This window comes from Cylas formicarius, unplaced genomic scaffold (genome assembly GCF_029955315.1).
Source record: "Cylas formicarius isolate icCylForm1 unplaced genomic scaffold, icCylForm1.1 PGA_scaffold_1__22_contigs__length_36826433, whole genome shotgun sequence".
NCBI classification, from domain to species: Eukaryota; Metazoa; Arthropoda; class Insecta; order Coleoptera; family Brentidae; genus Cylas; species Cylas formicarius.
In genome coordinates this window covers 34,866,579-34,894,121 of record NW_026844264.1, presented here as the reverse complement: position 1 = coordinate 34,894,121, position 27,543 = coordinate 34,866,579, and the positions used below count along the sequence as shown (strand labels likewise).

The 27,543-nt window shown below is 40.4% G+C and overlaps 2 protein-coding genes across 2 annotated transcripts; one reads left to right on the top strand and one right to left on the bottom strand.

Moving 5' to 3' along the window:
* Positions 1-256: 256 nt before the first annotated feature.
* Positions 257-9,831, bottom strand: LOC132696165 (FACT complex subunit spt16). The gene is made up of 5 exons (XM_060660827.1): positions 7,979-9,831; positions 4,830-5,751; positions 2,574-2,842; positions 2,244-2,507; positions 257-581 (listed from the first exon to the last, which is right to left on the bottom strand). The coding sequence occupies exons 1-5, from the start codon at positions 9,735-9,737 to the stop codon at positions 388-390; spliced, it is 3,408 nt and encodes a 1,135-aa protein (XP_060516810.1). The 5' UTR covers positions 9,738-9,831; the 3' UTR covers positions 257-387.
* A 284-nt stretch (positions 9,832-10,115) lies between these two features.
* Positions 10,116-27,424, top strand: LOC132697252 (uncharacterized). The gene is made up of 10 exons (XM_060662592.1): positions 10,116-10,219; positions 10,389-10,540; positions 10,595-10,676; positions 10,733-11,029; positions 12,101-12,543; positions 14,818-15,113; positions 18,083-18,515; positions 21,014-21,920; positions 24,004-24,601; positions 26,254-27,424. Exons 2-10 carry the CDS (start codon positions 10,400-10,402, stop codon positions 27,113-27,115), a joined length of 4,059 nt encoding a protein of 1,352 aa, XP_060518575.1. The 5' UTR covers positions 10,116-10,219; positions 10,389-10,399; the 3' UTR covers positions 27,116-27,424.
* The last annotated feature ends 119 nt before the right edge of the window (positions 27,425-27,543 follow it).

Below are 27,543 nucleotides of genomic sequence, written 5' to 3'. Positions count from 1 at the left end.
CCATAAAAAGAAGAAATCTGGGGTATTTGTGACGAGAAAAACGAATTATGAATATCCCAATATATTATTCAGAGAAAAATTGATCGCCGAAACACATCGGGGCTGAAAAATTTTCGCCAGTGGTCTGTAGTAAACACCATTGTCAAATCGTACGACTGATAGCCAATGCTCTTCTTAAAGGAAAAGAAAGCTTTATATGCCGAGAAAAATTTTATTCCGTTTGATTCTTAGGGTTTTGAACTAAAATAAGACAACATTTAAAAGAACCAATGTTTAATGATCGATCGTTTAAAGACAACTTAACAAGTAGAAGGCTAAGCGAAAAAAAAAAAAAGAAAACTTACAAATGTACTCCTTAAATAACGTAGAAAATCGATAAAAAAATATTTATTTCCTCGATTTTTTGGCCTTGTGCCGGTCCCCGCTATGCGATCGGCTCCTCTTTTTGTCGTTATGCGAGGATGACGAACCGTGGCGGCTCTTGTCCTTCGACGGCGACGACTTCGAGTGCCCCGACGCCGACGACGACTTGTGCTTCGAGCCAGACGACGACGAATGCCGGTGCTTGTCTTTGCCGCGATCTAAAGGTACAACAAAATTCAAAAATGAAAATTATATATATATATATATATATATATATATATATATATATATATATATATATATATATATATATATATATATATATATATATATATATATATATATATATATATATATATAATGTCATTTATAGAGATGGGATAGATAGATAGTGGCTTCATACTCCCAAATGGAGTTGCGCCGCTTCTAGATGCAATTGACGGATTGAGGCGGATCAATCTTCATACTTTTGGCTGACGTTTCTCCATTCTTTTTTCTTGCCAATTTATGACTCCTGTTCTTCTCAAGTCCTCTTTAACTTCCTGCAAGCATCTTGATGGGGGTCTTTTCCTGCCCGAGTTCCATTGTAACACTTAAATTACCGTTGTCGTCTCTCCTGATTTCCATTCCCGTCATTCAGCATTGCCGGTACCACATCGGTGATTTTTCACAGACCCTGGTCTAGGTGTCTCAAGATTTTCACTTCCGACTTATTTTTTATTTTTTTATGTTTCTTAGTATATGCTAAATAATGTTGCTGACAAGGAATCTTCTTGTCTGAGACCTCTATTGGTATCAAATCCATCGGGTTTCCTCGTTTTTGTTATGATACTGGATACTAATTTCATAGTCTCAATTTTTGTGGTTGATTTTTCCCGCATAAATCAACACTGATTATACTTTTTGTTTGTTCTTTCAATCATCGTCGTAACTGTGTGGATAGAACTTGTGTCACTAGGAACCAGTCCATTATTCCACAATCCAGTGTTTTATCCCGCCCTTGGAAGGGGATTTCGACGTCCTCATTTTGAAAAAAGGTAGGTACTTTCTCAGCCCAACTTACTGAAATTGCTTCTTATTTAAGGTAAATGATATCTTTTTTCTTCCCATTTCGTGGTTTTTATAAACATCAGCATTCTGTTACCTTTCTCTTTTCACTAAAAGCGACTTTTTTTTTAATGTTTTTTTAAACTAAAATGATTTAATTCGACGTTTTCCATAATTTCTTCATATGCATGGATGGAATATATTTCTCTTTTTATGTAAAACCAGTTTTTTTCCTGTACTTACCTTTGGTGATCCAAGTTCTACAGATGGTTCATGGTTCTTTAATCAACAGAGTATAGAGATAGTATACAACCTGCTAAAATTTTTTGAAATCACTATATCTACACCCTCTGATGACGCAAACTATTTTAGTGACTGTTCATCGCGATAACAATTGCAATTTTCTTGTCTACCTTCTGGACCTGATGACATATCTGATATTTTTGAAAAATTGTGCACATATTATGGCCTTTTTTTTTTAAATAATACTTTTACTACATCCGTGTTAACTGGTATCTGTCTATGTTTAAGAGTAGCAAACGAAGTGAAGTCACTAACTACAGACCAATAGACAAAATGTCCATGATAGAACGTTGAATTTGATAGAATAGTGACCTTTAATGATTTTTTAAATGTACGATGGGTACTAATTGCATTTTGTTGTTTATTTTTAGTATTAGTCCATTTAGTCCATTAATAGGGTCCGAGATTTAAGATCGTTATTTCTTCTAGGAGTGTATACACGGTGTTTTCAAATTGAACGTTAATATTTAAGGAAATTAATTTCGAGTTCGTTTTGGAGAAAATAAAAGCACTTTACAATTTGTACTCGCCTCTGTCTCTGTCACGACTGCTGCCGCTGCTGTTGTGCCTGCCCGAGCTGCCGCCCTTGTGACCGCTGCTGTTGTGCTTCGAGCCGCCCGAACCGGAATGTTTGCCCTTCGACGAGGACGACGACGAGCCCTTACTCTTCGACGAAAACTTGTTCCGACCGCCCGACTTCTGGCCGTCGAAATCGTCGTAGGCCCGCTGGTTGTCCTCCTCCGCCGCCTCCTTCTCCAAATCCGACCAGTCCTTCCCTGATTCCTCCTCCGATCCTACACAACAAAAATGCCGTTTTGCCAAAACCGTATGCGAAAAAAATGCACCTCCCGCCATCTTACCCAGTTCGTCGCCTTCAGATCCGCTCTCGCTCTCCTCCGTGTCGCCCTCGGAATATTCGGAGTCCTCGTCACTCTCCTCCGAACCGGACTCGAGGTCCGAAGGCTGGTAGACTTCGTCCTCGTCCTCGGTCTCTTCCTCTTGGGCCTCCTCGACGTCCGATTCCGGGTCCAGGAACGTCCAGCCGCCGCTCTCGAAGAACCCGTCTGGGTCGTCGGTGATGGTTTTCATGATTTTCGCCCAGTTTAGAGATTGCACTCCCTCAGAGTATCTGGAACACGCGGGGAGATCAAAGGGGCGTGGAGGAAGTTGGATTTATGTCTTTGATAATGGGGTTCCCCTTAACATTCAATAAAATGGCGAAAAGGTCCACAATCAAGAGAGCAACAAGACTTTGACTACAGGAGACGATAAGGAAATCCAAAATTAATGTCAAATACTGTGACAAAGGTTCATGTTTGGAGATTTTCAACAGGTTCAAACTTAATTTCGCCATGTTTGGTCTTTTTCTCAGTTTGGTTGTTCTTATGATGTAGTGAAATAAATACTTAAAAAGTGTTAAAATTTTTGAGCGAATTTGAGAATCTGGGACCGCGGAAAAAGCTCACGCTGAAGTGTAGGCGCTTGCCATCAACGGCTTTGAACACTCAACAGTCAACTATTAAGAGAAAATTTAAATCAAACTGTCAATTGCAGTTTCAAGTTCTGCTTCGGAGCACAGAATAGACAAGACAAGACAAGACGCAGCGATGTAGACCAAAGCCTAAAATCAACTTTTAGGTTGGACGAAGTTTCGCGCCCACACCGAGAGTTGGCATTTCGGTTGTTTTTGTGCTGTGGGGGACGATGAACTTACGCACTACAACTACTTACGGGCGAGAACAAATAAATAAAAGGGAATTAAGCTATAAATTCAATTTTCATTAGCTTTTTAATATCACTCCGTCAAGAAAATATATTCCTATTACACAGTGCTATTAAAATATATCACAGATCCGTGGACAGATAGAAATTGTCTTTTTAACATATTCCAAGCATCATCTAGAACTTACAGGTCAACCTTTGTTTCATCAACATCATGTTAAGACCAAGGACAGTTCTTTGTTTATGTTCTTTGAGTCTAATTGATATTTTTCGTCCGGTCTCTCCAATGTATTCTTTGCCGCATATGCATGGAATGCTGTAAACTCCGGGCATCTCAAATGGAATGGAATTTTTGTCTTTGGCGGACCGAAGATGTTGAGAGATTTTTGGACATTTAACATTTCTACAGGCGTGATAATGCCATTTTAGACAAATGGTACTGCAGATTTAGTGTTTCTTGTATTACCAGAGAGAATGGACGACTTATAATGAAATAGTTCATGATCACCTCTACACGAAAATGCAGTAATCACCAGTGAGAACAAACAATTCAAGAGATTAAAAACTCACAGTTAAAACAAGATTGCTTTCGAAAAATCGTCGTTGAGAGGGGAAAATTCGGAGAGTGTAGCGCGGAACGGATATTAATTTCAAAAGGAAGCCAATTCGGAGATTTTGCCCTTGGGGGACGCATTGCTTTTCAATCGTGCTCTTGCGGACCACTAAGGACCTTTCGCAAAATCCATGTCATTTTATTGTGAATACACCCTGTATAAAGTGTCCTTCACATCTCTTCAAACTTCAAAGTTACGCCAAACTTCGGTAAATACAAAAAAATGATATTTTTTCCCTGAAACTCTCTCTCGACGTAGTTTACGATACTGTTCAAATCAAATTATCCCATCTTCAGCAGTAATTTACCCACAATTAACCAAAATTTTCTGCCAATAATCGACACGATGCCGAGATATGTTTCGTTTCATCGATTTTTCGAAAGTAACAAGATCACCAAATATGCTTACACAGGCATCTCCAATTAAGTACACATTAACATAGGACACAACCATACCATTCAAAATTTCGCAGTATCAGTATTCTATTAATTTTGAATTTGTGATTTAAATATTTTTTGATGTTAAGGCTAGTTTTTGGCAGAAAATCTGAGGGAACATAAGACAGCGTATTATACTCTTGAAAGCTTCTATGTATGTTGTTTCCGAAAAGTTAATACATATTATGCCCTTATTTCTTACATTGTAGTTATATTCTAATATAGTTATTGTTGTTTTGGGGTCTGTACTTCATATTTTTATAGATGTGATTATGCCATTTTAGACAAATGGTACTGCAGATTTAGTGTTTCTCGTATTACCACAGAGAATGGGCGCTCTCACCTAATATCGCACGAGTTGAGCCACTCCTTGACGTGGTCGAGCATGTTCATCGGGATCGCGTTCACCATCGCGATCTTCCTGTGGTAGTCCTTGAACACGAACACCATGTCGAAGTTCTTCAGGTGAAACTGGACGCGCTCGAAATGCACCAGTTCGACGTCCTCTAAGGTGATGACGAAAGGTGGCCACTCTGTCAGGTTCACCAGGCAACCGCTGGTCGGTTGGAGCAGCACCGTCGAACGGAACGGCGCCCCAGGGAACCCTAGTTCGCGGAACGGCGTGTCGAACTCGATCTCCTGCTTCGTCATCGACTCGACCTTCTCGCAAAAACTCTTGAACGCGGTCTTGAGCTTGTGCCGCAGCTCGCGTTCCGACTGCTCTGCCGCGATATCCTCCCGATCGTGCATGTGTTGGTGTTTCCCCAAATCGGTGGTGATCTCGCCGACCTCCGTGTAAAACTGCACGTCCACGTGCTTCTTTTTGCCGAACATGATCGCGTGTTTGAGGTGAAAGTGAAGCAGGATGATCATCTCGCCGTCGCAAGGTTGAAAGAACGCGTTCTTGATGTTGTTGTAGAGGATGTCCACTTTGTCGCCGCGGACCGACGTGTAACGGAAACCGTTGGTGTGGGCCTCGAGGCTGCCCGTCATACGTTTCGACACAATGTTGGGTCGTATGTAGAGGTCTTTCAATTTGGGATTGCCCTTGTTTTGGGACAGCACGAGGCTGTCCTGTTTCACGAGGTCCTCTTTTTCCTTCTCTTCCGCCTCGCGCGTCTTGAACTTCCGCTGCACCTCCTTGATCAGACGGAACGCGGTGTTGAGGTTGGACGAGGGCGGGGATATCTCGCCCGGTTCTTTGGTGTTGGTGCTGCGGTACGTTACCTCTTTAACGAACGTCGACTCGGGCTGCTGGTAGTTGCCTGGAAAACCTCAAAACTCAGACCTCAAAGCAATTACCGTTCAAATTTAAATCCTTTATCAGTTCAAAACACTGTTTATAGATAAGAATAAGTCATAAAAAAACAGCACAAAATGTTTTTGGAATAAAAACAAATCGATCAACATACATAGATAGATTACAGATACAGGAACGGACTTGAGGCCTCGGTCTATTCTTTAAAAGGTCCGAAAACTCTTTAATCAACCAGAAAGTATAAGCAACCCTTTCAACCTTTGGGTAAATTCGCTTGACACTTCTCTTATATCCAATTCGAGAAAGATTTTTTCGTAAGACTCACTATTCTCAGTTTTCAGGACTGTCTGTGGATGAAAACTAGTTAGTATATACCGAGCACCGTTGAGAGTATTTCAAATGAAACAACGCGACGCAAAATTCTTTTCTGTTATTACAAGAAGCGTCAAACAAAAGCACTTTAGTTTATAGTCGAGGGCTATACCTAGGAAATGGATATGCTTTGTTGGAATAATTTGGTGGCCTTCAAAATCAAAAACGAAAGTATATATGGTCGATTCGGTTCAAACTATTACTTTTTTTACTTAATTTTTTTTCTAAGATTGTAAAACTAATTTTTTTAATTTTTTTATGCACATTATTCATCCACTTTAATGTACAAATAAAAGTCTGAAGGGATTTTACTACAACTTTAAAGTGTCAGGAATGACATAAAATAAATTTGAGTTCTAAAGCCATATAAAAGTACTCAGATGACGTACGTCAACATTATTTACTAGACGCTTCATAAATCTCAAGGTAAGATGGCGCTCGAGTCATAAATTCAAATCCAAAAATTCGTTAAATTTTAAAGACAAAAATTATTGAACCGCAATTCGGTGTTAACTTAAAACATTGACTAACTTTTTAGTTTGATCATAGGGATAAGAATTATTAAGTTGCAGCAAAAAAATGAGATGAGATGAAATGGGAAAATGAGAACTTATGTTTCAAAATTTCGCAGTATCAGTAATCTTTTAATTCTGAATTTGTGACTTAAATACTTTTTAAGGTTAAGGCTCATTTTTTGCAGAAAATCTGCAAGAAGATGAGACGACGGCATATTTATTATACTTTAGAAAGTTTCTATGTACGTTGTTCCCGAACAGTTAATACATATTATGCCCTTATTTATTACATTGTAGTTCAGAATTTCTTTATTAGTATTTAAATCTATACATGTTTTTAATAAATTATTCTGCACCTTACAAGTTCTATTTGTTCGAACGTTTTCAATTCGTCGTCGGTCTGCGTGGGCGCGTGTAATTAATAAGTCTATGGGACCGCCGCTCGAGCGCCACCTGTTAAAGGAAAATGGCGAGAGGAAGCGGAAGTTTAGCGCATAAAAATGAATTATTTTGCTTAGAAAAAAATGGTATTTCTATTCACCCATCTTCCCTTAAATATGGCGTTTTGTGACGTCACGATGCATTAAATTGTCAGCCGGTAGGAATTGTCAAACTAACCAAAATTCGTTTATTGTACACTATGAAAATTAAATTAAACGACCTTCAATTTATTTTAATTTAAAATTTATTAATTTAAAAACATGCTTAGTTAATTCTTAGTCATTTATTTTCGGAAGGGATATTACTCGAGTCATCTACGGGGTGAGTCACCATCAAGAAAACCTCAAACTTTAATCTAACCAAGGAGGATGCATAAAAATGGAACAGACTATTTTTTAAAGTCCGAATTCTTGAAATTACTCATTTTCAAGTTACTGAATGACATTTTTCTTCAATACTAGATCCCAACCATTATTACACGAACAAAAAACGAATACAAATATTGTCACTGAGAACTATTGACCATGATTTGTGTAAGAAACTAAATAGTGCTATTTTTGCTACAAAAAAATTGTCTAGGTGTTTCTTTGAATGTCTTAAGGTCTGTGTTTGTCATGTCATTCTGCCCAAAGGGTCTTTATATTCCAAGTAAATGTTTTAGGGATAATTGTAGAGAATTCTTCAATGAAAAAGCTCATGTATATAAAGGTACAAACTTTTTGACGTTAATTTAAGCAGACTCTTTTAATACTTTTAGTTAATAAAACATTTTAGGAAGTATAGGAACTTATTTTAATGTAATGTAAACTCTGACTGATTATTATTTGCCATAAATAAAGTCTAATGACTAAATTATAACATGTCATTTAAATAACACCTAGTATAAATCGAGTGCGGGCAACTTACCGCTATCGCTCTTGCCCATCGTGGACCCTGGATGGAAAAAATTGATACGGAGGTAAGTGTAATCGCCCTCCACCGATTGCGAGATATTCTTGATTGTGGAAATGTGAAACGGGACGGCAACGCCGTAAATCGGAAGTATCACCGTCTCGTACTTCTGGTCCACGAAAATTTTCATCTCCTTAATCTCGGGCACTTTCGGCATCTGATTGACATTCTTGTAGGACACGGTATTCTTCCTGACCTTTTCTACGTCTTTCGAGCCGCTCTGTTTGGCAAGCCTCTCTTTGGCCTTCTCGTTCAATTGCGCCGCGAGCTCCCGCTGATGCTCTTTCCGTTTCTCCTCTGAAGTATGCTCGGTTCTGAGTTTCGACTCCAACACGGCGGTCCTGCGAGCACGCCCGCCGGACAACACTTCCGGTTTCTGTTCATTTTCCTTTTCCGCGTCCTCCTCCTCCTCCTCCGAATCGTCTTTCAAAAATATGCCGATGTTTTTGATTTTCTTCTTGCTGACTGTCAAAGTGGAAGCGGGCTGCCCCTCGTTCACCATAACGGTGTCGCCGATGAATAGCGCGTAGGTTTTGCCCTCCTTCTCTGAAGCCTCGCCGTTTTGTAAGTTGCTAAACCCCACGTTCAAATTAAAAACCATGCCTTTCTTGGCGAGGACACCGTTCTTGGGGCCGATAATCAGCGAGCTCTCCTTGAACTCTATGCCCATCGCGAAGCCGAAATTTTTCGTTAAATTATCCACCAAGTCGGGCTTTTCTTTTTTAACATATTGGACCCCAGTTTCGTACACTTCCGACAACCTGACGCCCGCCTGCAGCTTTTTAAGCAGCTCCTCCTCCACTTGCAACAAAAAATTGTAATTCGCCTGAATCACATCGTTCGGGTTCACCAGCAAAGTCCTGACAATGTTGGAACAGTATGATTTGTACCTCGCCCCGAGGGAACATATAATGGCGCCGAAGTGTAAATTGTTTTTATCACTGACCGCACTGAACTTTAAACTGTAGTTTCCCCCCGACTGTATTATGGCCGGGTAACACATATCTATCTGGCTAAAATCCACGCCCGACACATACTTCTTATCCTGGATGGCAGACTCAACGCCTTCGGCCAGTTTGCTGTGCTTCACTTTCCTATCGGAGTCGATTATCTCCATTATCTGATCTTTTAAGTATTTCGTGAAAACGTCCACGCTGACAAGACACGCTTTTTTGATGGTAACAATTTCGGCGTCCTCTTTCGGCGCCATGAGGTACGCGATCGGCGAACTGATGTCGAGCATCTCGAAATTCTCCTTCTTCAATGCTTTCCGCCATGAGTCCATCAAAGGCCCGGGATAATTGTCCTTTGGGAACACGCCGATCGTTTTCCCCTTTTTGCTCTCCTTAATACACGATATCAACGTCGTAAAGTTGGCCTCGTCTTTATCCTTGTCCCTCACTATCAACGAGAGCTGGACGTTGTTCTCATCCTTGGTGTCGGCTGGTCGTAGAAAATCAATCTTTTTCTTGCTGGCGAGGAAATGAATTTTCGATTCCGTAAGTACCATTATCGTGTCGGTGAGTTCGTAACCCAGGAGCCAGGTGTGGAGGGCCCCGGACTTGCTGTAAACGACCTCGTCGTCTTTGCCGACAGCGGCTACAAGAGCATCCATTTTTGAAAACCCATTTTCTCCGTCGGATTCTTTCCATGCCGCGTACAATTTCTTCAAGCGTCTGTGAAATGCTTCTTTATCTAAATTTACATTAGCCATAACTGACACTGGAACGTAGGACTAGCACATTGACAAAAAACCGACACACTCTCAAAAACAACGGCACCCCGCCATAATGTGTTCAAGGCGCCATTTACAAAATATCTTTGACAGCTGAGAACGAGAATCGAAAACTGACATCGGCATTTGGGTGTCTTCCCTCCGCTTTTCAGGAACGCTGCCGGTTGGACGCGTTTAATTTTTCTTGTTATGGTACTGTTTAAAATTTGTGATATTTAATAGACCTTGTTTTATTTGAGTGGAATATTTATTAAAACGCAATTTTATCGTTATGCTTATGTGGCTGTCTATATGTCGCCCACAAAAGAAGAAGAATATAAGCTATGCGACGGCAAGTTTAATTATCCAACTGTGATAGTCTGTTCTGTGGCCCAATTATTGTTCCCAGTTTTTGAATGTTATTATTTTTTTATCCACCGTTTTAACTTCCACCCTAATATCGCCTTCGCTTGGAACAACAGGTGAATTTTCTTTCTCGTATTTTATATTGAACTTGAGAAATATCTGTCGTTGTAATCAAACTCTTCAATTTGATGCGTATTTTTTTAAGAAGTGCTCATCGCAATTAGATGCTTTCGGTTATTTAAAAACTCGAGCTCCGCGGTTTTTTTTACTTCGTTTCACTTTTAGTTTGAGTCACCATGCCGAAAAAGCAAGTGGAGGTTGTCGTTCGACCTCGAGCCCAATCCAGAAGGGCTGCGAGTAAAGAGGCCCTAAAACAAATGCAAATATTGTTGGGAGACGAAGACGACGACGCCGTCGAAATTCCGGACGACGACGACGTAAGTCGGACACTTCAATTTTGCATCGCCCTTTATTTGTGTTCTATCTTGTAGGAAGTGATTCCTATTCCTGTGGTGGTCTCACCACCTAGAAAAAAGTATAAACTCACTCACCGAAAGTCATCGGACGGTAATGGTAAGTTCTGCAGCGATGTTGAAATTTGATTGTCAGACAAGAAAATATGGTTAAAGATCGAGAGGTGCTAGTGTTGAAAAGTATTTCGTCTCCGGCCCCGCCAGTCGCTGAAGTCTCGCAACCGCCTCCCATGAAACTTAACCATGAAGGAGAAAACAATCTAGAACTGGAATGTTGGCCTGAAGACCTTGAGCCGTGCCAGAAGCAGCGAAACGAGGCCATCCAAAATGAGCAGAGAGAACTGGATGCCAAACTCGATGAACTCATCAAATCGTGCAAGGGCGAAGTGATCTACAAGGGGAACCTGACGACTTTGATTGAAGTGGGCGAGCAGATTCAGAAAACCATTAGTGGTAAGTGTTCAATTAGAATATTATCCTTTTTTCCTAATGGGATTGGATGGTATTTGTATTAGATTTTATAAATAAAAATAATGATACCACGTATATACTTTATTAGCCAGAATTAAATAAGGTTTTTATTAGATTGTTAGATGGCCGCCATTGCTTTTTGGTTTTTGGAAAAGTATTTCCATGATGCAATCTATTTAGCCAGGCCATTTTATTATTATAAACTAACAAACATAACAGAAAACATAATTACAATAAAAAGACAAATTGAGTTAACTCTAGCATTGTAACTGAGGTGTCAAATAAATTTAAAAATAGTGTGAAGGCAGAAGAATTAAATTTACTACGAAATGTTGTATATTCGTAATAAACTGGGCTTTATTTTCAGATTTATTTAATTAACAAAATAAATAAGAACTAAAAGTTCAGATTTTCACGAAATTATATATTATGACATGACAGTTGTTTCGACAACACCGTGTCTTTATCAAATGTTGATGATCAAATGACATTTGATAAAGACAACAATTGTCATGTCAAAATATATAATTTCGTGAAAATCTGAACTTTTAGTTCCTATTTATTTTGATAAATGGATTTTCATCAAGTAAAAGCCACCTCCTTTCAATTATTTAATTAAGTTTACACACAATAGTAATTTGTAATATGAGTTTCGTAGCGACACGCGCGGCACATTCTTTTCCTTTCGTACCATAACCTAACCTTCTTCTTCTTTTCTAAGCGCCAAACACGGACTGCGGAAAATTTACAGAAAAGCATCCAGAAATTCATCGTTTACTTCACCAATTTGTTGCTAGTATAGGAAATCCAACATTCCAGCTGGTGGTTACTGTAGTGGCAGTAGAAAAACGCTGATCTACAATGGTTTCGAACTCTCCACGTTAGCAGGTTGTGCTTCGTGCTCGTTCAGAGCACGATCGACAGTTTCTTAACAATTTCGCCTATTTGTTACACTTTTCGAGCCACAAAAGCGATATGCGTTTGAATTAATGCCGTCAATTTTTTTTCTAGTCCGATCGGGCGGTGGTAGTACAAGTAAAATCGTTTTTGCAGTCGTCAAAGAAACGCAGCAGTCGAACATAATTTTAAACAACAGCGTGTCGAACATGGGCGGCGGCCATCAGGCGGCCGGTTACCAGCTGGTGATGGACCCGCGGCTCGGCATCATCGTGGGGACGGTCCAAACGCCCCAAGCCTCCAAGCCGATGTCGAAGGTTCAGGTTTCGGCGAACGTCCAGCCCGCGGGTGTGTCGAACGTGGCGACCCGGTCGAGGATAACCAGGAAGAACAAAATACAGACTCCCGCTATCGGTGCCGGTACCGCCGTGCTGAGTACCGCCTCCTCCGGCATAGGTACCCGTTCGGTGGTCAGCTCTTCGAAGCAGTTGAACAAGAGGATGGTGGCGTCGCCCATAGGGCCGCCGGCCACCAGAGCCCGGGTGTCCGAAGCGTCCGCCAAGGTCAAGCAGGTCACCGCGAAAGCAACAGAAATACCGGTATGTGTTTTTTTTTTTTTTAACAACTTGAAATATTATCGACTTGCTTGCAAAGTTCACTTTTGCAGTTAGGTTTCACTCAATTCAATGAGATACATCAATTTATTTGTCTATAAACAGTGACTCTAGAAGCTGCTGGACATCCCATCTTATCAAGCTTTTCCAAGAGTAAAACAGTATCCACTGTATCAAACTTTCGCACTGAAATTGGTCTATAATTACTTGTTGGCGAGCATGTCCATTTTATCCACAACAGAATGAAAAACTCGCACAATATACATTTTTTATTATATTGTCTTCAACTGATTCTTTCGGTCTTCAACAACATAATTCTCTCTGCAATATCTGTGGGCTCCTCTATAAACTCACAAGTTGATTTATCAGACATATCCAGTGCTATAATTTTGCCTATCTGTGAAAATTTTTTATTGAATTCTCGGGCTACGGCATGTTTGTCTTCTATAGGACATTAATTTTTATTACTTCTATTTTTTCCAAAACCCCAAGAAGAAAGTTATCTTATAAAACTAGAAAAACTGCCATCCGTTACCTTATAATGAAACCTGAATTTGCAAAAATTATCAGGTTAGTTGTATGATGGATATCAAATAAGAAACTCTTTATGTAAAATGTATTGATATACTCGGACCAGAAATATAGTGCTTTTACAACCGACCTCGTGGTTAACTTTGCCCACTGTTTATTACTCCAAAACCGCAGCCCCTTATAGAACACCCTGCCGAGCAAAACCTTTACCCGTAACCGTCATCTACCTACACACTGACAAGCGGGATATGTTTTCATTCTTTTTCGTCGATCAAATCTTGAAACGTGTACATAAAAATTTAGTACAAAGTAACAATTTATTACGTTGTATTTCATTACTTTTCAATATAGTATCATTATTAATACACAAATTATTAAATATAATAATAATAAAGTATCAGTCACCAAAATATTTTCTTCTTTTATTAGTCGTTTTTCACAGTTAGATCAGTTTTGTACTGATATTTTGCCGAATTACGTTTATAGTACTATCGCTAAATTTTGGTGCCGTGTTATTTCGTCTTATATACGCTTTCAACTCAGACCAAATCATCTCGATCTGGTAATCTCAAGATTTCATGTCCGTTTTGTTGTGTATGCGCTATTGACCTATTTTGTTTTGGAAATTTTTTAATTGGCTTTAAATTATCCAACCTCTATTGCGAAATTCTTTGAAATTCCATTAGCACTTGACGTTGGCACAACTAATATTTAAGTCGCTCAGTACTTTTGTATGCAGTTCTTCTAGGGTCAAAACACAATTTATAAGCGTCGTAGATTACACGCCTAATTAGATCTGCGTGTTGCTCGTTAAAAACTCGCGAATTACCACCATCTTCTCTCACTTTGCTCTTGACTATCCCATTTGCAACAATTTTTCTTACAGTTGACTTCGGAACTTTGGTCATTTAACTTGTTTTTATTGCTGCCGCTAGTCCCCCTTCTGAATTTCTTATAAAATTGTAAACATTCAAAACAATTTGTTTATCATCCGAAGACAAATGGAACCGTTTTTTAATTGCTGAGGTAGATCGTCTTCTAAATTGTCATTAGGTCGAACCTACCATCTCCACTTCGTCGTCAAATTTTGCGTTGTGTTCCATGTCTCCACGTTTTAAAGTGTTAAAAAACGGGAATCTTTGAAAAATGTTTAATCGTAAGATTCTAATAAATATTTATCTGTATTCTTATGACGTACCTTTATCACATAAAAATACATGAAAATGAATGTTGTTAATCGACAGGCACTTACCTGTAAGATAAATAGAGTACAGGGACTTACCCTGACATTTTGAACTATCCGGTGAAAGCAGCCTGCCAGGGTCAAAGCTCGAGAATCAGGTATAGTCTGTTCATAGATATAAGAAAGTGACCAATTGCTTTTGAATGGGATTATCAAAGGGTGGTCATTAACATTCAATGCAACAAGATTATTACTATATCACCATATGCTTCTACTTGCAAATTTAAAATGGTCCATTTACCTTTCAAATAAAAGTTTCTACAAGTATTCGTTACGGTCCATCTCAGGCAAGACCTGCGTACGAAGGTCTGCGGTTAAGGTACAGTAAAATACTTAATTTTGGTCGTATCTGCAAGGCAACTCACTCGAACTATCTCATATGGCAACTGTCTATATCTTACCTAATTCTCCTGTATTCGTCGCATTATAGGTAATTAATTAACACTTATCGATGTACAATTGATATTAATATTGACAAATCCCAGTCGGGTTCGGGAGGCGCGAACCCCAAACCCACCGAGACCAACGTGGAGGGAGGGCTGAGCACAAACGGCGGTAACCTCAGGCTCAAGGCGTTCGTCGATCTCACTTCCGACGACGGCAAACCCCTGCCGGACAGTCGCGAGATCTCATTCAACAAGCTTCAAGGCAAAACGTATCCGTCGTTAGTGGTGGTCGCTAGGCCCCACCTCCGAGTCGTCGACGTAAACACCGACCGGTCGACCTTGGACGCGAAGGTCAAATCGGTACTGATGTACGCGCCGACCAAGTTCACCGAATGGTATGTCCGAGGTGTGCGTGGGGGCGTATTTGGCTCACCGCGTATAACACGATTTTTCGACACTTTCAAATCGAATCGCCTTGTTACTTTCGAAAATCGATGAAATCGAATTTTTCGAAAGTATCTGCGCTCGTATAAAAATTTTATATCTCGGTAACGCTAGGTCCTAAATTTTTCTTTTTGTCTGTCCGTTCTCCGTTCTCGTCTTTTGGTTTTTCCTGAATAACTTTCGAACCGTGGGAGCTACAAAATTAAAATTTGCCCTCTTTTAAAAAAATCCACAAGGCACATAAGCTTGTAAGAAATGGCCCTGATCCGACGCCGTATCCATCTTTTTTTCGCGATTTTCGACTGTTTTTTTGGACCTGGCTATGAAACACGACAAGTGTCCGAAATTTGAAGCAGTCGACTTCATATTTGGCACATATATGCAGCCTTGCCCCGTGACGGAACCTTTTGAAAATGGGGGGGCTGGGGGTCGGAAAGTATTCTAAAAAAATAAAAAATCGCGTGTGCAAGGGTCTGCAAAAAACATTATTTTTCAAAAAATTCTTGAACCAGAAGACGCAAAAGACAATTTTTCAAAAATATACAGAGTGCGCCGCAAATTCAAAAAAACTGAAAAATGGGTCCCCCTATTATTGAAAATTGGTTATAACTGAAAGACTATGAGTCAGATCTCAATTTCTTTTATATTGCGATATAGCCCGCATAGATAGCAAAAACTTTTGTATTTAAAGTTTTCACCTAATGTACAGGGTGTTCCCGATATTCTGTTCTAAATGAGAAATGTGTTAAGTGTCCTAAATTTGCAGATACCAACCAAATTTAGCAGAGAGTAAAAGTCCGTCTCCATATTTAAACTGGAAAAATTGGGCGCAATCAAATATTAGCAAGTATTTTTTAAAAATATTAAAAAAAAATTTTTTTGGTAATTTTAGCTTCCAGAAAAATATATTTTCCTCCATAATCGTTCATCCGATTGGCAAAATTCTTTAACCGGCATACGCAGAAGATCCACTGCGATGTCATTTATTTAATTCCCTTTTTCGATTATTTACAGGGATTTCAAATTATAGTAAAAAATCTAAAAGATATAGAAAATTGTTTTTTTACAGAGTAAATTATTACGCTGCTCGGCATATTTGAAAAAATCCATATTGAAATCGTTATTTCGGGCGCTCTCAAGACGCGATGACGTCATTGATTATTACGGCGCGCTGCATGGTTTCAGGAAAAACTTATTTTCTCGAAAACCGTTTACTATTTTCAAAAAATTCTTGAATTAGGAAGCGTGGAAAATCCAGGGCTATATATAACCTCTACTTCGAACAATGATTGAATCATATACAGGGTAAAGGACACACCCTGGGCAAAAAATCTAAAATATCCTAAAAATTTCCGTTTTTGTGAGTAAATTATTGGCGATAAATGAAAAACCGTTAAAGATGGGATAATTTTATTTGAACGGTATCGTAAACCGTGTCGTGGGAGAGTTTCAGGTTTCGTCAATTATACAGGGCGCGAGATGTTTGAAAAAATGTCATTCGACACTGCTATTGTTTGTGCAAATTTTAATATTTACCGATGTTTGCTGTAACATTGAAGTTCGACGAGATATGAAGGACATTTTATACAGGGTGCATGCACAATTAAATTACATCGATTTTCCGAAAGTTCCATTGTGGTCCGCAGGAGAACGATAGAAAAACAATGCGTCCCTTTACCACAGGAAACCGCGAAGCTCTTGCCTTTTATAATAAAAAGCTGCTGACAATTTTTCGACAGCAATCTTGTTCACCGCGGTTTTTGAGTTAGGGTGATGATTTCCTCCCGAGAAAGCCGATTTCCGGGCGTTTTCGGATTTTCCCGCGTAACCGACGCACCCTGTATAATTTGCAAAAATTTTCCTAATCGGACTTACGGTTTTCGATAAAAGCGCGTCTTCCAAGTTTTTAGTCGAACAGTACCTTGTTGACGAACTCGGAAGGCGGTAGCTCCAATCCCCCCCCCCCCCCGCCCGCGCAGTTCTATAGCAAATTTCCGAAAAACGGATGAAAATCGAGTTCGGGTGGTCGCCATTTTTCATTGTGTTGCACGGACCGTGGACTATTAAAAGGGAGCAAAATTCAAAATCTCTATCTGAATCCTTCAATGGTTACGGCTTTTTAAATAAACTTCATTGGTCTATCAAAGAACAACCAAAAAACCACCGTGTAATCTTTTTTTCTTGATAGTAAAAATAGCATATCGTCGCTTGAGAGCAGAAGAATATTAAGTGAGAAAGTGCAAATTCCGCAGGGGAAATTTTTTCTTTTTTTTTTATGATGTACTAGGCTGACGCAGTATTTTCAAAATCCTCAAGTTCAGCTAAACGGCTCTAGAAGTACGGCAGAAGTACTTACGGCAGTTTTCAAATGTAGCGAGTAAGATAGCCATTCCAGACCAGCACACTTCATGTATACATCTCTCTGCCGTGTCCTTTTGTTAAGTCGTACCATCTAAACTAGTAGTAATAGATAACATCGTGTTTTCTATAAACTAATCTTTTTGTTTGCCTTTTAAACGCTCATAATCGTCTGTTTCAACATGAAGGAAATCCAGTGGGAGTCTAAATATATAGGGCGCATCAGTGATAGGAGTAAAGTTTCCTCTAATTATCCTTGTTTAAGTGTCAATCGTTTGTGCGTCACCCGAACATAATACAAGAGATCTCGGATTATTCACACATCGCCATTTAGTCCAAAATAGCAACTTACGAAAGTTTATATCATCAGACTAGAAGAAGACTAAATCCGCTGATACCAAAATAAAACACCAGTGTGAACTGGTCTGTTGTTGCTTATTTGATTACTCTTCTTCCCCGCTCCCCATATGGATGTGGGATTTACTTTGATTCAAAACAAAATACGAAAAAATGGCCACGGTACGGTTCGGATTTTCTACATAAGCAAAATAATCGTGCGCAGGCTTATACAGCAGGGACTGGTCAAGTCGGAGCAAAAGTGCTCGATTCACGTGAACAACCAACTGAAACTCGGCATGTACAGCGACGTATCCAAATTTCCTTATTCCGGGGGCTACGTGTGGATATCCGAGTGCTGCCCCCAACGGTTCGTCTCGGTGTTTAGCGGATCGATATTCGAGGGATCGCCTCATCCTCCACTTGTCATCCTGAAGATACTGTACCACTGGGCGTGTCAGACCAACATCCAGAACGTCACGCAGTGGGTGAAGGTGGATAACTTGTACGTGAAAGGAATGTACACTTGGCTGAGGTCCATCTGCAGCGTAGCCCTCCAGACGCATATCCGGCAGCTGGGCGGGCCTCAAACCAAGGTCGAAGTGGGCGTGATCTCCCTGGGGACGACGTCCCAGGACGGCAACTCGCGCCAAGTAAAGGTAAAATTGACGAAAAGCAATCGATCCTGTTAATAGCGGTAAAATGGAATAAATGTAATTTGCTATTGAATTTTGATAGTTCCTGTGCATACTTCCAAAAAGTAAGGTGACTTTCAAAATAATCCCACCCAGATTTTGTTTCCAATCCTCGAAGCACTTCTGGAAATCACTTTCCGGTAGAGTTCTTTCAGCGATTTTTTCTGTTCCCTCGGTCCTCCTTTTTTCATGGGTTCTTTGAGCTTTGGGAACAGGAAAAGGTTGCAGGTGAATACTGTGGCTGAGGCATGATTGTGGTTTTGTTTTTGGCCAAAAAGTTAGGCACAAGCAACGATAAGTGATTGGCAAAATCAATGAATTGTTTTCCCACTTGTAGTAAGTAACTCTTGATGCACTATAATTAAAGAAAGCGGTCGACATAACGTTGACATTTGATCGAACTCGACGTACTTTTTTCAGCGACTTCTGTAATAGTGATACGACGAGTTTTCAACATCACTTGTTTCCCTTCTTCGTCAGTTATAACAACAACCACATATAAACGTTTTTTTTTTGCTCAAAGTAGATTCAGCATATGCGCTATTCCATTTTTTAAACAAAATTTTATGCAAATTCTTTGTTCCATTTTTTTTATAGCATTTGTTAGGGACGTGTGTACCAACATAACAAAACCAAAATTCGAAGATCGAATGTAATTTTCCTGGAATTCCGGATTTCTGGATTTCTCCCTGCGTCGGTTGTTGTTGTTGAGTCGAAGTTGCTAACGTTTCACCAATCGTCCTATTGGCTCCCTCAGAGCATAACTTAATCCAGAAGTTTTGTAAATAGATCGAACGTACATAGCCTGTCCAATTACAAAAGACACCTTACTTTTTGAACACGCCTCGTATATAAAATAAATAACAATTTGCGAGAAGTGACTCGGAAACCGCGTAGATATACTACTTAAATGGGAAAGGTCGGTGCATGGATTTCAGCACTTTTGAATTTCTGAAATTTTGTTGTTTATTGTACAGATTTTTAGGACTGTAATCTTCCCTATTACAACTATATTCGAAAATCGGAAAATTGAAGATCGCTGAGATTTCACAACGTTAATAGCTGGTTATCTCCCTCCTCTCTTACCCGATTTGAATATGTAGATAACTGAGTGATACCGGTAATAAGAGAATCCTAGAGTCCTGCAGCCTGGATTCTGCAGCATTCTAGGTGTGTTGTCGCATATACCGGTATATCTTAATATTGGTTCTAGTATATCTTTTGTCGCTTTTTCAAAAGTAAAAATACAAACATAGTTGAGTAAAATTTGTTTTATAGTACCATTAAATATATGCTACTATTTAATCATTACATTTTAGAACCAATTTAGGTAGGAAGCTTAGAATTTTTTGAAAATGGGGGGGCTGGGGGTCGGAAAGTATTCTAAAAAAATAAAAAATCGCGTGTGCAAGGGTCTGCAAAAAACATTATTTTTCAAAAAATTCTTGAACCAGAAGACGCAAAAATTTAGGTAGGAAGCTTAGAATTTTTTTCTAATCTATCCCATATAACTCCAAATGGAGTCGAAACTAAAGCATATCATATACGAGAGAAATTGATCTTTTTCTTCATTGACGGAGATTTTCACACACCTAACTCGTTTTGACCTTTTAAATTTAACGTGATCAGAGTCAGAGTTCGACGAAATACTACGGAAAAACTGCCGAACCGATGAACTGTCAGCTGCCCTGTTGATTGAAATCTAAGGTGTTATGGCGTTTTTTATCCATGGTAACTTCAAAAGTACTGTCAACATAGGCAGGGCCTTTATATACCTAGCAGTAGTACTGTACTGCCACAAAAAGTAGAAAATTAAATTTATTGGAAGCCATGGAGATTAACAAAATGAGACATTCAAATGTATTGCTTAACGATCAATTAGATTTAAATACCTCTCCTTTATTGAACTTAAATTCTCACAACAACATTAATTAAGGTTTTATTGTCGTTTTTCGGTATACATAGTAGTAGGTAGTTTGTAAATATTACATTTGATAAAGACACCGTGTTGTCATGTCAAAATATATAATTTCGTGAAAATCTGAACTTTTAGTTCTTATTTATTGTGCTAGTAGTAGTAGTAGTAGTAGTTAATTATATGGTCTCGACTGATGAGTGGGAGGCGTGGTTGTAAATAAGTGACAACTTAAGTGGCAAACAATTTCATTTATCTTCATTCTTTATTGTGTCAATTTTTTGATTTTAAATAGTTTCTTCCTTATTATCACCATGTTAATTTGGTTCTATGCCCTTTTCGACGTTTAGAGTTAATTTCTTTAGACAAAGTCAGTAATACTTAAGGGGCGTCTTTCCGGGCATACCCCATTCCGACATAAGTGGTTTATTATGGTTAATAGTTTGTGGTGATTGAGTTGATTGTGGTGCGAGTCCAAGTAGGCGAATTAACGCGTTCTCATATTCCTTCGTCGCTCCTTGCCGTACAAAACCCTCCCGGCTTCCAGGTAGAAGTGTTGGGCATCCTGGAGACGCAATCGAAGCTGATTCGATTGCGGGCCATCGAGCCCCTAGCGGACGGGGACCGAAACTACAGGAAACGCTTCTCGAAGATCCTCGAGCCGCTCGCTCGGTGGGTTCATCCCGCGAGTACCATCATCACCGACCTCACCGTCGACAAGGCGACCCTGCATCAGATGGGATTCACGCACGTCGCGCAGACCACATCGGGCGATACGACCAACTCGAACCGCACGATCATGGAGTACCTGCGACGGATCGTGCCGCGCATGTTCCAAAACACCCTCTCCCTATTGTCGCGACAGATCATCCAGCAGTTCCTAGACGAGCTCGTGTGGCGCGAATGGTTCGGTACCACCTCCATGCAGGCGTTCGACAACCTGATCATCCACCTGGCCGAGCAGACCCGATTCGAGTCGGCTCAAAGTCTCATCGTGAGACTGAACCGGGTCGCGATGAACCCTTTCAAGAACTGGGCGATCGCCGCCTCGGCGGCGGCGGCCGCGCCATCGTCGACGGGAGCCGCGAAAACGATCGACTGCGGGAAGAAGAGGAAACGGAAAGAGGCGACGTCGGAGGCGGCGGCACCGAAAACGACGACGCAAGCGTCGGAGGCGGTACAGGTCGCGAGACCGCCCAAGTCTACGTCCCCCGACGTGCCCGAGCAATTGGTACCGCTCGAGAACTACTACTACGGTACCATATCGCACTACCAGCCCAAGACGAACATCACGCTCAACATGAAGTGTCCGATGTGCAAGGAGTCCTTCGACAACAACATCGTGCTGATGAATCACCTGTTTAAGCACGCCCACAACGTTTCGACCGACGGCCAGATGTGCCGGTACTGCCTGACGAGCGCCCCAACCGCCAACGATTTGATGAAGCACATCGGTGAGTGGAACGAGAGTGCGCCATCTTATTTATTTATTTGTTTATTTTAAATAATCGACTGGTTTAATTGCCTATAAGTCTTTTTCTTCAGCGATATCCCTTAATAATGAATCAAATATTTCGGCACATTTCTATTGCCGTGTTTATATAATACGACCAAAAATATAGTGTATTTCACGTTTCTTCTTCAGATCTTCGCTAGACCGCGGTAAAACCCATCCCGACAGGTGTTTATTCTGCATTAAGTAGATGTTGCTCGAGAACGAGCATAACGAATATTTGTAGAAACGTGAAAACGCAAATGGACCGTTTGCAGTGTATTTTCGAATAAGTAAAATCGTTTATTTTAACATCGTTCGTATATATTACGGAGGTATTTAACTGTGATCCTTCCAGTATGTACTTATTTATGTACCTGATTCTCGAGCTTTGACCCTGCGAGCCTGTTTTCACTGGATAGTTCGAAGGGTAACGGGTAAATACCCGTACTCCATTTATATGACAGGTAAGTTTGAAAATAATCATTTTTGTCTTGTGTGCCTGTCGAAGTAACAACATTGTTCTTCTTCTATTTTTGTGTTTTCTACATAGTTCCATGATTTGCTAACAACAACAGTCTTTTCTAAGACTGTAGATTATATTTGTAATAGGTAAAGGTACGTCATAAGAACACAGATAAATATGCAGATGAAGATGCTGGTACTTAACGAATTTTTAAAGAGCAACTTGCAGATCTAATTATTCGTATAATCTACGGCGCTTATAAAGTGAACTGATACTTTATTATGATTATATTTAATATTTTGTATATTAATAATGATACTATGTAGAAATGTAATGAAATAGAACGCAATAAATTGTTACTTTGTACTTATTTTTTATGCACATGTTTCAAGAATATCCCGCTTCTTAGTGTTGTTTTGGAGTAATAAACAGTAGGCAACGTTAATGACGGGGTCGGATGTAAAAGCACTATATTTCTGGTCGAAGTATATCACACAATTCAATATTAATCAATTTCAGACTACAATACAGCGTGATATTACACCGTGAAATGAATACAATGCCAGCAAATAGTCGAGCTTGTGCGAGGGTTTGCGCGGAGTATTTGAGATGTCATTCATACCATCTTATGGTGGTGGCCGTCCAGGAGGTCGGGTCGGTTTCTTTTTTCTAATCGTTCATTTGGCATTCTGTCAACATTTTACTACATCCTGAATATTGCACATGTCCCTTATTTCTTCATTTCTCATCCAATTGAATAACGGATATCCTGTTATTGATCTTCGTTGTTCTTAAGCGCCGTTTAGTGGTTGCGCTCTCCGTTCTAGTTTCTATTGCGTATGTCATGACCGGCCTTACGCAAGTTTTATATATTCGAATTTTACTTCTTGTACTCCTACATTTATTTCGCAAAATTAAATCCTGATATTAATGCTGCCTTTGTTGTTTCATCTTTTACTTCATTCTTTTGGTTTTTATCGCTTGTTATGTTTGTCCCTAGATATTTACATCTTCTCGATTCTTTAGATATTGTAAGAGAATTTGTTTTTTTTTTTTCGCTATTTGTTAGAATTTATATAGATATAGATATAGAATTTATATAGATAGTCTTCGTCTTCCGAGATGATTACTGCGTCATCGGCGTAGCATATTATTTTTATTTCTTTATTAAGAACTTAAAAGTTCAGTTTTTCACGAAATTATATATTTTCATATGACAATTGTTTCGACAACACAGCGTCTTTATTTATTTATCTAATTTGATAAAGACACGGTGTTGTTCTTATTTATTGTAGTGAGACATTCTTTCTGCCCACCGGAAGAACAAATATTTTTTAATTTTGGACTTTTTTTTTCGCAATCTTGCCGCATTAACTATAATTATTAAATTCAGTTTTTTCCTACTCTCTTGTTTTTTTTTTTTTTTTTCGTGACATCATCATAACTTGCAATGTCCCTGGAACTACTTAATAATTTGAACTACAACCTACCTGTTAGGTGGGCTTCATGCCTGTTAGGTAGACTTCTTTAAGTAAGTAAATCGAACCAAACAAAATATCGATTTCGCATAATTCTTCAGCGATCTCCCATCCGACCGAGACGAAGTTCGATAACGGCTTCGTGTGTCTGATCTGCGAGACGCAGTACATGAACCCGTTCGTGCTCGGCAAGCACATGTCGAAAGAGCACTGCCCGTCGGAGCTGCCGTACCAGTGCGGTACGTGCGGTCACCGCTGCTCGAACCACAAACAGGCGATTGACCACTTCTACAACCAGCACGACAGCGGTCCGACGATCCAGTGTCCGTTCTGTCTCAAATCGACGACCGTGTTCAGTTCGTCGCGGAATATCGTTCAGAACATGACCTTCTTCATCCAGCACCTGCAGAAACATCAGCGCAAACAGTTCGCGCGCAGATGCGGCAAGTGCAACCTATGGTTCGTCCAGAAGGACGTCTACAAAGACCACCAGACCAAGATGCACGTGTCGCAACGCGGCAAGAACGGCCTGATACCGTGGAGCGCGCCCAGAAACGGCGTCATGGTACCCAAGTCGAAGATGGACAAGTACCCGTGCGACGCGGAGGGCATCAACTTCGAGAAGTTGTTCTTCAACCTGCCGAAGAATCTGTGCTGCAAGGAGTGCGTCACTCCGATCGACTCATCCAAACACTTCCCGTGAGTGCTTTTCCATTTTTTTGCTACATGGGTTAAGAGCTCGAAGCTCGGTCGTCACCATGGGGGGTTGCGGAGGGAATCACCCAAGTCGTCAGTAAAGAAATTTCGCCAGTTTTGATTAGTTTTCCACTTGTGCACCCTATCGAAAGTGCGGTGGGCTTTTATTCTTGTGCTTAGTTCTTAGAAACTCTTTCCAGTATGTGCACTATGAAAATGTTTTAAACATTTTGGCAACCCCCTCTAAAGTGCCATAATCCTTCCGTTCATTTCAGACAAAATCATCATTTTAACTGTCCTTTATGTCCACTTTGTGATTGAACCAATGATAATCCCACTCGAGTTCTGCATTTCTAAAGTGCAGCCCTACTATCCGAGCAGAAGAAGACTCACCTGCTTCCGTGGTTGAGCCGAAGCACCTCTCTGGCCGCCATCAATAAAGCGAAAAATTCCGCCTGAAACACAGTGCAGTACTGACCCAGAGGGACCGACAAGCTCGATCCCGTTGTCTCGCACTACGCTCCAGCTCCGGCCAGATCTCCCATTCTGGACCCGTCCGTGTACCAGGCAAGTCCATCCCAGGAGCCGACTCTGGGATGGTCTTGACTCTGTCTCTTGTCTCTCTCCACTCTTCCCTTGACGGGAAGAAAAATGTCAATTTGTCAAAGAAGGTTATCTCGGGGATCATGACGTCACTCGGCATGCCCATGACCCCGCGACAGCCCTCTAACCTCCCACCTACTGTTTCGATTAAAACTAAAACGTTTTTGTGAACAAATTGGAAATCTTTGCAGGGTTGTTGATGTTCATTGTAGAACATAGGTCGTTTCTTAATAGTCAATATCTTTTGCCTTTATAACGGTTTTCAGGAAAATATTCCACAAATCAGGTTCTTCATTTTTTATATTATTATTATTAACATCTTGTTTCATTTTATCATTGTATTTCCTCATAAACAATGAACAAAATTCAATTTAATTGAAACTTATCCACCAGCACACCTTTTGAGTTCTGGAAAAGTAGTTATTTCCGTTGGATTGTTCGTTTCTTTTAAATTTTTCATTTCTTTTTACATTGAACCTGTTCTGATCTTATTTGAGTTTCTTGTAAACAGTTTCCAGCAGTGTTACACTTTCCGTTGCAATGTTCAGTTCCTCTAACCCTTGCAGAAAAAAACACCATTTTATGTCCATTGACACAGTTATTTTCACAAATGTTTCAGAAAAAAAACTGCTGTGTTTCAGGATAAGAAGTTATTTCCTTTCCGTTGAATTGTTCATTTCTTCTAAACTTTTAAGGGGAACATTTGTGTCTGTAGGCCCGCGTAGAGCACGCTTGAGTTTTTTTTGTAAATGGCTTCCACCAATGTTACGCTTTCATTTGTAATGTTCTTCTAACCTTTGTTTTATATCTACTAGCACACCATTGACTTGTTGAAGTGTTTATAAAAAAAAAAAAAACACTACGTTGAATCACCTCTATGGCACACCCGTATACATTCGGTGGTTCTGTTCCAGCCCTTTGGAGGAGGTTAGTTGAGCTCAAACGTTGTTGGCACTTCTTCGCTGGCAAATCAGCTCGGGTGTAGGTTAGGGTCTTCTAGCATTTACGGGAAGACGACCCGCCAACAACCAACAGCCCGCGTTTTGTTCCAGATCGTTCGAGAGCTGTCAAAACCCGAACTGTCAGTATTCGACGTGCTGCTCGAACGCGATGCAGGAGCACAACGCGAAGTGCAGCAAAAACCCGACAGCACCGTCGGTCGCGGAGGAGCCGCTACCCACCGAGATGTTCTGCGTGTGCGGCTACGGCAACGGGGACGGTAACCAGATGGCCAAACATCTGGCGATATGCGAGAGAAAGTCCGCGTATCCCTCTCTGCAAGAAGCGAAGGGCGCGTCCGTCACTCACAGCATGCTCGACGTGTTGGGTCTGGTCCGTAAGCCGGAGGAGGCGGTGAAGAAGGACGAGGAGGTTGTGGTCGTCGTCCCCGACGACGACAAAGCGGAAGAAGTAAAGGAATTTGATTGCGTCGAACTGGTCAAAGAACCACACGCACAGGAGGACGCGAACGCCAGCTCGGTCCCGGTGGAGGAAGAAGGTGCTGAGGAAACCAACGTGGCAGAGGAAGAAACAAATTATGAATGCGAGAAACCTTTGGAAGAAGTAGAGCCTCCAGTGTCGGACGTTGATGGAGCCTCGCAGAAGGACCGAGACCTTTTGGAAGTCGATGCCGTCGAGTCTAGGACAGCAGATCCAGAAGAAGTTGAGATGCAAATTGAGAACTCTGACATGAGTGTGAACATTGATAAGCAGGGTGATAGCCAGAAGAACGAACTTGTGGAAAGCGTCCCGGAAGCAGAGACGGCGGTGGCGCCCTCTGAAGATAAAAACGAGGTGGAGCCTATGGCGATTCAAGATGCAGAGGATGGAAGAAGCCCCGACGCTGAGATCGATGCAGATGAGCAAACAAAAGCCGCAGAAATTAAAGAAGATGTCCGAGCTGTGTCGGACTAAATTTTTCCTTTTTTTATTCACACCTAATACTAGAAGTTAAAGTAAGAATTTTAAGTTTAACTTATGTTTCTTGATTGTTAAAATCTTAAAACTTTGCTAATACAGATGTCAAACCTGAGAGATGGTTTTGTGTGATGTCTCCTTTCCAAAGAAAACCTTTTGTGCCAATAGAAAATTAATACTAGTCCAAGGATGGTTAGGGGTTTAATTTCTGGAATGTACGTTACCAAAATGTGCAGTCAACCCGGTGGTTCCCAGACTTTCTTGTCATAGACCACTTTCAAAATTTAGCTGGATGCTTTAGGAACTAGGGCTCTAATCTTTTCCGAAAAAACACTATGTCAAATGCTCTCCATTTGAGTTCTGTGTAAATAGTTATTTCCAAAAATGTTAAGTTACCCTTTCGATAATATTATTTACTTCCTCTA

What these genes read in the sequence shown, in the direction of transcription:
- LOC132697252 (XM_060662592.1), top strand. Translation starts at nt 10,400, where the DNA reads ATGCCGAAAAAGCAAGTGGAGGTTGTCGTTCGACCTCGAGCCCAATCC. An exon ending in GATTCAGAAAACCATTAGTG is followed by an intron (nt 11,030 to 12,100) that starts GTAAGTGTTCAA and finishes TCGTTTTTGCAG; the next exon opens with TCGTCAAAGAAACGCAGCAG. An exon ending in GACTCATCCAAACACTTCCC is followed by an intron (nt 24,602 to 26,253) that starts GTGAGTGCTTTT and finishes GTTTTGTTCCAG; the next exon opens with ATCGTTCGAGAGCTGTCAAA.
- LOC132696165 (XM_060660827.1), bottom strand. Translation starts at nt 9,737, where the DNA reads ATGGCTAATGTAAATTTAGATAAAGAAGCATTTCACAGACGCTTGAAG. An exon ending in CTCAACTCGTGCGATATTAG is followed by an intron (nt 2,843 to 4,829) that starts GTGAGAGCGCCC and finishes CGCGTGTTCCAG; the next exon opens with ATACTCTGAGGGAGTGCAAT. An exon ending in ATCTGAAGGCGACGAACTGG is followed by an intron (nt 2,508 to 2,573) that starts GTAAGATGGCGG and finishes TTTGTTGTGTAG; the next exon opens with GATCGGAGGAGGAATCAGGG.